We start from the raw sequence: 12,283 nt of genomic DNA, 5'->3' as shown, positions 1-12,283 counted from the left end.
TCACTTGAACTAACAAAGACCTGACTTGGACAAAGGTTTCGACGGAAAAGGATTTGTTGGAAAGGGTATGGAGAGACCACTTAAAGAGTTAAGGGAAGGGGGTTGGGAAATATTAACCCCCCTGTGCAAACTTTCCATACGTATGGGTTCGTGATTGGTTAATGGAAAAACAACAGAGTCTAGAGAGTAAACATGAATGAACTAGAATGGGAAACTTGTCCAGAATAAGTATTTATGTGAAATTTTGGGCATAACAAGGTAATAACAAAATGTTTAAAGGAATAATGGCAAGATAAAATGGAGTGTATAATAAATAATATTTAATGGGAATATAAGATGAGGTGATTTTATAAGATAACGGATAATAAAACGTGTAATTCTTGGGTCAGATGTAATATGTATATGTGGGTATTACATAAAAGGAATGGTATAGCTTTACTGGATCAAGTAAAATACTTGAATAAACCGGGTGAAGTAGAATACTTGAATGTGGCGGGTAAAATGACGTAGGAGGAAAATGGGGAGGTGTTATAAGACAAGAAGTAATCCTATTGGTGGAGGTGGAGTTTGTGTAGAAGATCGAAAACTGCTATATATAAACGAACGAAGGAGACATACTACAACCGACCAGTAGAACGTCAACAAGTAAATGAAAAATATACCGTTAGTATAGGATATAGATAATTAGCGTATTTTTTCATCGGTTTATTATAAATCCAAGAAGGTAATGTATAGAGAAGAAAAGACTATTTTTTTTTACCATTAAATACCATTTCCCCAGTATGTTTTCCCCACCCAAAACCCCCGCCCCTATTATCGGCGGATATAGATATACTGTATATATATTTCTGAAACTATTCATTTCCGTCAGGAACGAGTGTCATTTTCGAAGAGAACGGATCTTCTTCTATCGAAAAAGATAGTTTTTTTTCCTAGGTTACATTACCCCGTAATAAACTACAATATAACCATATTTAATCCACATGGGAGGAATTGGCCTCCGATATACAAAGGCTCCAAATACGGTGAGGTGGTGTAAACAAGGCTAATTCAGTGCCGTTGTAGACCCTGTCTTACAAGTCTTTCACTACAAGACATTCTCTAGGCTTTGTTTACAAATTTTTTACTAGACATTCACATTTTTTAAATACTGTAGGAACCATACTATGACTAGAACGTTAGTGTAGCGTTACGCAAACCCAAATTGGAAAGGAGTTCCATATTTGGCGCCGTTTGAATACAATTTTCTCTGGTTGCATTATTTGCAGGCTTTTTGGTCCATAGACCAGTTTGTCCTTTGATGATTCTGCCTCCCGTACTTTCTCACATGGTTTGGGTTTCAAAAGGACAAATTAGATACAGTATTAAGTTTTAAGAGAGAGTAGGCCTGCATTCCTTAATGATAGCCCGTTGGTCTCTTGATTGTTGAAAGTGGAAACGTCTTGTAGATCTGGTAGACTATTGGAATATAATAGTCGGTAATATTACGGTAGAGCCCCACCCAGAGTCATTACCACTTGCCAGTGCATAGGAGCTTGACATTTTTCTTTTTTCTTAAGCGAAGCGAGCGCACGTCGGAGAAACTCATTAGATTCTATTGAAATATTACCGAAATCTAATAGCTTTTGCCATGTCGTGCGCTTGCTTCGCCCGCGAAAAGTGAAAAACATCAAGCTCCTATGTACTAGCAAGCTGTAATAGCGCTGGCTGGACCCTTAATCGCTATTACGATCACCATCACCACAATAATCATTACTAGTACTATCGTCATTCTTGCCATCATTAGCATTGTCATCATATTACTACCATTGTCATCATCATTAGTATAGTAACCATCATTGCCATTATCATCTTCATCCTAGTCATCATTATTACTATCATCATCATTACCGTCATCTTCATTGTTACAGTCCTCATCACCACCTTAGTCAACATCATAACCATCATTATCCTCATTAATACTATCATCATCATTATCCATATTGTTACCATTATCATCATTTGGCCACATTATTGTCATCATTAATACCAACATAATCATTATCCTCATCAATGGATCATAATTATCCTCATTGATACCATTATAATTATTACCATCATCATTATCCACATTATCACCATAATCATTATCCACATTATCACTATCATCATTACCCACATTATCACCATCATCATTATCCTCATTATCCCCATCATCACCATCATCATTATCCTCATTAACCCCATCAGCATTATCCTCATTAATACTATCATCATCATTATCCATATTGTTATCATTTGGCCACATTATTGTCATCATTAATACCATCATAATCATTATCCTCAGTCATGGATCATAATTATCCTCATTGGTACCATTATGATTATTATTCTCATTATTATCTTCATCATTATCCACATTATTACTATCATCATTATCCACATTATCTTCATCATCATTATCCACATTATCCTCATTAATACTATCATCATCATTAACCATATTGTTACCATTATCATCATTGGCCACATTATTGTCATCATTAATACCTTCATAACCATTATCCTCATTAATGGATCACAATTATCCTCATTGGTACCATTATAATTATTACCATCATCATTATCCACATTATCACCATCATCATTATCCACATTATTATCATCATCATTATCCACGATATTACCATCATCATTATCCATATTGCTACAATCATCATCATTTGGCCACGTTATTGTCATTTTTAATACCATTAACATCATTATCGTCATTAATACCATCATCATTATTACCATCATTTTCATCATTACCAAATCATCACAATCCTCGTTGATGCCATCATCATTATCCTCATTAATAGATCATAGTTATCCTCCTTGTTACCATTATAATTATCATTCTCATTATCACCATCAACATTATCCGCAAAATCACAATCATCATTATCCACATTATCACCAACATCATCATTATTCTCATTATTACCATCATCTTTATTATTCCCATCATTACCATCCTCATTATTACCGTGAACTTCATTATCCTCATAATCACCACCATTCTCGTCGTCTTTATTATCGCCACCATTGCCTTCATCATCATTGTCTTCATTATCATTATCGCCATCATCGTCTTCGTCATCAATATTGACATCATTATAGTTATCATTATTACCATCATATCGCTATTACATCATTATTATCATTATCATCATCATCATCATCATCATCATTATTATTGCAATTATCCTCTTCTTCACCATTATTACATCCATCATCATAGTCCTCATTACTGCCATCATCATTTTCGTCATCGCTATTGAAGTTGTCATCTTCATCACTATTACAGTCGCCGTCGTATTTAGGAGTATTACAGTTGTCCTTCATTATCGTCATCATTATTGTCATTGCCATTATCATCAAGATTATCATTGCTGTCATCATCATTATTACCATCGCAATCTTTATTAGGATCATCATCCTTGCTATTGTCATCAGCTTTATCTTCATTATTATTATTATTATTTAGTCATTATGATTTATATTGATGTAATTATAATGGAGCTAATCATAATTTTTTTTTACTACCAAAGCACAACTTCGCACAACATAATATTTATGTATGAAAAAAGGTAATTTGGCGATGAAAATAAAGAAAATTGGAACGAGACAGTAGACTAATAAATGTAGTTACTTCAACGTGTCAGATAAACCTATAAATAGTACATTTTGTTTTAAAAGTAATATTACAGTACGTGATCGTTTTAAACTTTGGGATTTTAGTTCGTATCCAGATAAAAAAAGTACTGAAATACATATAATGATTTTCCTCTAGCGTTTTACCAGATTGATTCAATAATGTGTTTATTATGTACCATTGAATGGCTGTACTACTTATAAGAGCTCGTTTACGCGACTGTGGGCAGTACCTCTACCACCGTTTATTGTGTAGATAACTGTCAAGAGACAGTTTCGTCGCTACTCATGTTGTTCTTGGTATGTACACTTTATTTTTATTATTATTATTTTTTTTGCGTTATTTGTAATTAATTAAGAGTGAAAAACAATGACATTCTCGAGGACACTTTTGATAAGCGTCGGGTATGCTTGATATTGTACTCTTTGATCGCTGATCATAAAGTTGTGTGAGACCATTGATTATATGATTTATTAAGTAAGTCATTTTCGAGGTACTAATTTCAAAAGCCTACTCCTCCCTTAATACTCGACCGATCTGTCTGAAACTTGGCATGAGGACAGTCTACTAGAAGGATACCATGTTTCATACTGTGAACCTGATTTTTCGTTTTGTTGATTAGTAATTAATAATAAAAAAAATACTATCGATTTTCGAAGTTCACAAAAAGTGGCAGTGTTTGGTGTCGAAGAAAACAGGATGGATGGGAGATTACAATAGTGAATTTTGTTGAATGGTTCTGACCTATATTAATTAGAAATTAACGATTAATTAAAAAAATGGATTTTAAAGTTGATAGAAATTAGAATTGCTTGGTGTCAAGTGGAAAGGAAGAGACAGGAGAACACTAAAGTACATTATATAGAAAGATTCTTGCCGTCATTAGTTAGTAATTAACGATTAATTGGCGAGGACAATGGATTTCCAAAGTTGATGGAAATCCATCATGTATGGTGTCAAATATAAGGGGAGGGATAAGATAACATGAATATACGTCTAACAGAATGGTTATTGTTGTCTTTAATGATTTATTAACCATAAAACTTACAGGATATTCACTGCCGTTGGAAAAGTGATAAGGAATTCCTTACTAGAATTAGTGCACTCGGATACCGGGTAACAATGGACGATGTATCATTCGAACTTCTTAAATAGTAAAGAACGTGTCAGTTGACACTTATTTGCTTGCAAACTTTGTAACTGATTAGAAATATATGACCTGTCACAATCTCGAGAATTTTATATTTACTCTAAAATATTACATTTAAAGGCTGACTGCACGAACGGGTAATAACAGCGTGGTTACTGCCATTCCAAATATAAAAAAAATGTCTACACTAAAACGAACCAATAGTATGCAGCTTAAACATCGTCTAATTTCAGAGGCGGCTTGATCTTACTCTCAAGTTTCATAATGGAAGTCATCTAGAGAGAAGAAACAGATGCCTGGCATGACTAATGGTTGGACAGCGGCGCTATTATAATCGAAGACAGTAACCATTTACTGTGTTTGTATTACTGTATAACATTTGAAATTTAGTTGGACGATTCTCCCCCAGGGTGTTGTTATCCGTGTTACGCATTTAAGCTACCTAATAGGATTTTTGCAAACGTAACCCGTATGGTAATTAGATTGTAAATAAACTGTGGACGTAATGACAAGGTCGAGTGAAATCTTAGTGGCAAAGCGTGTAATAATGATGAAAGGCTTTTGGACTATCTGCAAGTTTCCAAAGTCCTCGTTTGGTTCATCCGATAAGCCCAACTTGATAACTGTTATATTTTTGAAATAGATTAGGTCTTTGGCATTTTATTGAATGTGTTGACGTTGCAGCATTTCTAGTTCTAATAGCGCAGTATTGAATGATCTGGGTACTCTTGTATTCAGATTCTTTTCCCGATATCTTTGTTGATCTTGGTTTCATTAATGTATATTTGTCTATATTCAAATTGTATTGAAGCTTTTTGGTTGTGCAGTTTAGTAGAAACCTTTTTGTTATTTCGGTTTTTTTATTGTTTATCGCGTTTTACGTCATACATAATTTACCATTGCTTTCTTTAATGTGAACCCAGTAAAATTCAAGTAGGATGGAAAGGACCCTGAGCCGTGAGTTAATTTTGACTAGAATCTTAAATTTAAGATTTTTTTCTTCCATGTTGAACACCGTTCTTTTCTGAATCTTGGCTTTTTTTACTACCCGTTTTCTTGCAAAAGTTTTAGGACTAGGTTAAAAACAACTTCTAACCGTACTCCACGTCAAATAAGATTTATTATATTGTCCAGTTATAATGACTTGCTTCTTAATTATTTTATATAAAAAAAATGTGACTAACAATGCTTGTTTCTTTCATTACATCATTCTTAGAAAAAACAACTTGAAAACATTCCCTCGATCGTGCATCTTCTATTCTGATTTAATTGAAAATGGAAATGACATTGAACATCTATGGGCACTGGTCAAATTAAGAAATTATAAAAATAACCAAGTAACCCCCAGAATTGTTCTCATCTTTTAAAAGTCCGAGAGGGGAAGAAGGCCCCCTGTGGTCCCAGTATTTGCACTAGCTAAATCTTGAACAAATGAATATAACAAGATTGTAAAATCAGAAATGGGCTCTTGCACCATTAACCATACTTGAATAATTTCGTGAGAATCTCTGGAAATGTCGAGTATAATTGTAAGTTCTGTTACGAACTTTTATGATGGGCCCCTCTACCCTTTTGGTTGGATTGCACCCAAACAGTGCAACTCTAATATTCTCTGGAAAAATTAAGGCATGAAATTGCTGGTCACATGGCTTTTGCATGTCCACCCGCTATAAATGGTACCAGGATGTGCACGAGTACATTAAAAAAAAAAGCCATGCGGCTAGCAATTTCTTGCCTTAATTTTTTTTCCAGATTAAATTAGGGTCGTATTGTTTTGGTTCAATCCACCCCCAAAGGACAGAAGGGCTATTTTAAAAGTCATGACTGAGCTCACAATGGCAGTACCAGCCAAAATCGGCTGGTAACTAAATAAAATGTGTGTGTATGAGAGAGAGAGAGAGAGAGAGAGAGAGAGAGAGAGAGAGAGAGAGAGAGAGAGAGAGAGAGAGAGAGAGAGAGAGAGAGAGGGGGGGGATTCCATTAGGGAAAATGGGACTCGGTAAAGAAAAAAAATGAAATTAGTATATCTTACTGGGTACGAGAAAAACGGTACATAAAGTATGGGGGTCGATAGTCCGCTTTTTGAGAACTTTGTATACGGATATGAATTATACTATGCTATGAAAGTTTGCTGCATGAACTAGCCGGCAGTAATAGGGGGAAGTGGACCTTTGCTCTTAATTGTTCCGCGGAAAAAAAAAATTCTTTGTAAGATTTAGAAGATTTATGAAAGTGGATGGTTGACATGTAAGGCTGTGGTAGATCATTATAACAAACCTCAGATTTTGACTATGAAGGGTAATTGGTTATAAGTCTTCAAATTAATTGAGTAGAACATATTTTTTTTTAATTATATTTTTCTTAGACACTTATTGTTAAGTGAAACCAGTGAGTATCAGCAGAACTATTAACTTTGGTAAAAAAAATCATGATGCAACTTATTTAATTAATAATTGCCCCCTCGTATCTATTTCTGTTATTCATTTAAGTTTGATATATTTTATGATTGTGTTTGATATATGTCTATGTTCCTGTTAACAAAAGAAGAATGGCTGTGAAACGGTAAAATAGCTCTATACGAAAAGAAATTAGGTTATTAGCCATAATTTGTTATTTACCTACCAAAATACATTTCGTATTACCCACATTTGCATACATTGAATTGATTGCAACATTTATTCACCTTTTATTGTTGAATTTTAAAGGTACAGGATAGACATTCCTTCGGAGAAGTGCGGTATAAAAGAGAGAGAATGTCATCGGATGTCAACATATCATCTTCAGCTGGAGCCGCGTCTCAAGGCTCATCTCCCTCCTGGTTATATGAAAGTAAGTTACCCAAAGTAATTTTCCTTAAAGCCATTATAAAAATAACTTTAACTTTGCTCTGAATTTAGGTACTGTAAAGTTACCAATAGTAGTTTTCTTTAAGGGAGTTTATAAATATAACTTAAACTTTGTTTTGAATATAGTTACTGTAAAATTATCAGAAATCATTTTCCTTAAAGGTGTTTATAAAGATAACTTGAACTTTGATTGAATTTAGTTACTGTAGACATTTATATGTGTAGCTTAGGGTGATCACTCCTGAATGCTCAAACACACATGACTTAAATCTCTGAAATAACGAGATTGAATCTCAAGTTACGAGACCAAACTTGAACGTAGGTTGGTGTTTCCAACAGTGTCTTAAGAGCTTGGGAAATTTATAGGATGAACGAATTGAAGCTTGTATTCCTGCAAACACCACATTAAAACAAGTTAAATCTATCGATGATCATAATATTATTGATCAGAAACCGTGGCAAGAGCAGTGAAGATCTTATGAGATAATGCAGGAATTATCTGCTCTCTTAGAAGGGCATCATACTAGTAGGTTTGTTGCCAATCATTAATGAAAGTAGATGCGGAAACCAGGTGTAATTTGACAGAAAATTGAAATAAATGCCCCCAAGATGGATAATTATAGCGGATAAGAAAGAATAAATTTTATTCCCTTTTTATCACGAAACAAAACGTTCAGTTTTGTTTATTGATATGTCTTTTTATATAATTATTATAATTAAAACAAAGTACATACATACATACATATACCAAGGCACCTCCCCCAATTTTGGGGGGTAGCCGACATCAACAAGAAACAAAAACAAAAAAAGGGGACCTCTACTCTCTACGTTCCTCCAGCCTAACCAGGGACTCAGCCGAGTTCAGCTGGTACTGCTAGGGTGCCACAGCCCAACCTCCCACATTTCCACCACAGATGAAGCTTCATACTGCTGAGTCCCCTACTGCTGCTACCTCCGCGGTCATCTAAGGCACCGGAGGAAGCAGCAGGGCCTACCGGAACTGCGTCACAATCGCTCGCCATTCATTCCTATTTCTAGCACGCTCTCTTGCCTCTCTCACATCTATCCTCCTATCACCCAGAGCTTTCTTCACACCATCCATCCACCCAAACCTTGGCCTTCTTCTTGTACTTCTCCCATCAACTCTTGCATTCATCACCTTCTTTAGCAGACAGCCATTTTCCATTCTCTCAACATGGCCAAACCACCTCAACACATTCATATCCACTCTAGCCGCTAACTCATTTCTTACACCCGTTCTCTCCCTCACCACTTCGTTCCTAACCCTATCAACTCGAGATACACCAGCCATACTCCTCAGACACTTCATCTCAAACACATTCAATTTCTGTCTCTCCATCACTTTCATTCCCCACAACTCCGATCCATACATCACAGTTGGTACAATCACTTTCTCATATAGAACTCTCTTTACATTCATGCCCAACCCTCTATTTTTTACTACTCCCTTAACTGCCCCCAACACTTTGCAACCTTCATTGACTCTCTGACGTACATCTGCTTCCACTCCACCATTTGCTGCAACAACAGACCCCAAGTACTTAAACTGATCCACCTCCTCAAGTAACTCTCCATTCAACATGACATTCAACCTTGCACCACCTTCACTTCTCGTACATCTCATAACCTTACTCTTACCCACATTAACTCTCAACTTCCTTCTCTCACACACCCTTCCAAATTCTGTCACTAGTCGGTCAAGCTTCTCTTCTGTGTCTGCTACCAGTACCGTATCATCCGCAAACAACAACTGATTTACCTCCCATTCATGATCATTCTCGCCTACCAGTTTTAATCCTCGTCCAAGCACTCGAGCATTCACCTCTCTCACCACTCCATCAACGTACAAGTTAAACAACCACGGCGACATCACACATCCCTGTCTCAGCCCCACTCTCACCGGAAACCAATCGCTCACTTCATTTCCTATTCATTTCCTAAACAAAGTACTTGAAAATAATGTTTTCAGTTAGATCTTGGTTATCAGAAACTTTTTGAATATTTTCCTGTACTTGAATGTTTTTGTATAAATTAATATTGTAATGGTCTTATCGTTGTACTAAAAATAGAAGCCAGCATGAAAATATACTGTACCTGTTCTTTGCATACATATTCAAACAGAGCCGTAAAATCCTTCAAGCAAATTTTAGTAATCCCAATTTTCCCAACCTTAGGACCCTGACGATGACGACGGCAGTATCTCTGATTCTCGTCTTCTGTTCTGGTAAGTGGCCGAGATTTGAGAACTTTGTTGGAACTGGTTTTCGAGGGACCAATATTAGTAGACCTATAAAGAGCATATGAAATTCTCTCTCTCTCTCTCTCTCTCTCTCTCTCTCTCTCTCTCTCTCTCTCTCTCTCTCTCTCTCTCTCTCTCTCTCTCTCTCTCTCTCTATTTTGTTTGATTCAATAGAACAGTAAAGAATGTGTTCCATGGTATTGAATACTGGGAGTTGCCCATCTGAATTATTATTTAGGTAATCAAATTGTAAAAAGATATAGAAATAGAATTTGAGTTGACGGAAAAGGGACATTTTCGAACTTAAGTTTTCCCAAAGGAAATAGGCGATCTGTGAATATAATGGGTTATAATGTAACGAAACAATATATATATATATATATATATATATATATATATATATATATATATATATATATATATATAATATATTTACATTATGGCTTCTTCCAGTTTTATATTGAAGCTCGCTTTTGTAACTAAATTTATCAACTCGAATGCCAATAAGTAGTGTTCTTTTATTGGTGATTATTTCACTGGTCTCAAGAACTTAAAAGATTTAGTCTAATTTTTTACGTGAACATCTTTGTTGAAAACTCCTTCATTTAAAGAAAAAACTGGCTGGTTAACTCGATTGTCCTTATTTTGGGTATGCCAGATAACCATGCTATTTTTAAAGGAATTTTATTTCATGTTAAAGGTAGGATGGTTTATCTGTAATACCCAAAATAAGGACAATCTATTTTTAAATGGATCTTCTTGTTTCATTTTCGGCGTAAATGACCTTAGATGCCTGGATGTCGGATGACTCCTGATGAGTCAATCAATCTTATTTCATTTATAAAAAAGTTTCAAGAGGGACCAGCTCTGTAATGATGGACATAACATTTCTTAACTTCTTCGCCGTCAAAATTTGAAATTAAATGCAAATCGTTCAATGAACTCTGACCTGACAAATTTTTATTGTTATTTTATGTCACAGCTAACCTTTACAAACCCGTGACCTAGGTTCTAAAATTCAGGAGCAGAAGATGAAGGAAAATATCTGTCCTGCTACTTATTTTATAGTCGAGAACTTTCCGGTATAAGTAAAACGTAAACACGTATGTCTCATACATATAGTTTTTATTTTACCTATGGATATGTAATGCTATTGCTTGTGAATTTATATTATACAGTAAATCTTGGGATATTTACTCTTATTTTTTATACTTAAAAAGCTTCATGTACCGTAAATATTAGGGAAGATATGACTCAAAAGCTTGCTGCTCTGCAGCGGTGGTGGTTGGTTCATAAATTGGTACGTTTAAAGTTTCGCATTGAAATCTATTGAAAATAAGACAAGATTTGAGAATAATTCTATATCGGGGAAAAAAACTTAAAAGGTTGAGAATAGAATAATCTTATATTTCGCTAGCGGTTTTGAGACATCTTATCTCCACCTTATTGAAGTTAGTATATACATCATCTAAAATTATAATAATTTTACATATATTGTACAAAGACCAAGTATTAATAGATTAAATTATCCAAAGTTTACAAGAGTCAAATGTACATTTAAGGGGAAAGAATTATTTTTGGTAAAAGCAAGTAAGAACGAAGCACATAGGCCAAAGCTATTCATTGGTTCAAGTATCCACATCAAAGACCTACATTTTAAACACATTTTTAGCGATAAGCTAGTAGTATGATTACATACAATTTTGGGTGATTATGGCTTTTGACAAATACTGTAGAGATGTTATGTCTCAAATCTTTTTGCAAAGTATGCAGTTATTCTCAGACTTAGTCTTTTTTTTTCATAACATCTCAATGCAAATTTACTAACCAAACATTCCCTAGGATGTACTAAGAACGACAGCGTCATAATAATGCCAGGAAAACATATTCCACAGTCTTGCAGTTATTGGAATAAACCCGAAATTAGGACAGTAACCTTTAGATACCAATGGCCATAAGATAAAGCTAAATAATAAGTAGAGATAAAAATTTAAAATAAAAAAAGATGGCTTCTAATGCTGGTAAATCAGCCGAGAAATTTGCTCTGTTACTTCTCTCGAACTTCTGATCTATTCAAGAATGTATATCTTAGAATAATAAACGAAATATGCGCCTCAGTGGGAACCTCATCAATGCAAGGTCCCAACGTATGTCTTGTATTATTACTTATGACGTCATACCTGACACGAAATAGTCCGGGACTTGCCCGGAGGCGTGGGAAACATCGATGTTGTTACGATCAGTAAATCATTGCGAACGTCAGGTCGAATCGCAATTTACCTTCAATCATTGGAATTCTGAATAAATCGAGTTTATATGAAAATTGTTTCGATGACAAATCATCTCTTGAC

General features: G+C 35.0%; 1 protein-coding gene across 1 annotated transcript; it reads right to left on the bottom strand.

Annotated features, from left to right (window-relative positions):
* Positions 1-2,326: 2,326 nt before the first annotated feature.
* On the bottom strand, positions 2,327-2,721 carry LOC137641259 (putative uncharacterized protein DDB_G0275317). The gene is made up of 2 exons (XM_068373689.1): positions 2,595-2,721; positions 2,327-2,529 (listed from the first exon to the last, which is right to left on the bottom strand). The coding sequence occupies exons 1-2, from the start codon at positions 2,719-2,721 to the stop codon at positions 2,327-2,329; spliced, it is 330 nt and encodes a 109-aa protein (XP_068229790.1).
* Between the last annotated feature and the right edge of the window lie 9,562 nt (positions 2,722-12,283).

This window comes from Palaemon carinicauda, chromosome 5 (genome assembly GCF_036898095.1).
Source record: "Palaemon carinicauda isolate YSFRI2023 chromosome 5, ASM3689809v2, whole genome shotgun sequence".
Lineage (NCBI taxonomy): Eukaryota > Metazoa > Arthropoda > Malacostraca > Decapoda > Palaemonidae > Palaemon > Palaemon carinicauda.
This window is presented reverse-complemented; position numbering and strand designations above follow the sequence as displayed.

Bases quoted from the DNA above. Each gene is read 5' to 3' on its own strand.
- LOC137641259 (XM_068373689.1), bottom strand. From the start codon at position 2,721: ATGACAATAACGTGGCCAAATGATGATGATTGTAGCAATATGGATAAT. The intron at 2,530-2,594 runs GTAATAATTATA...ATGGTTATGAAG, and splicing joins TAATGTGGATAATGATGATG to GTATTAATGATGACAATAAT.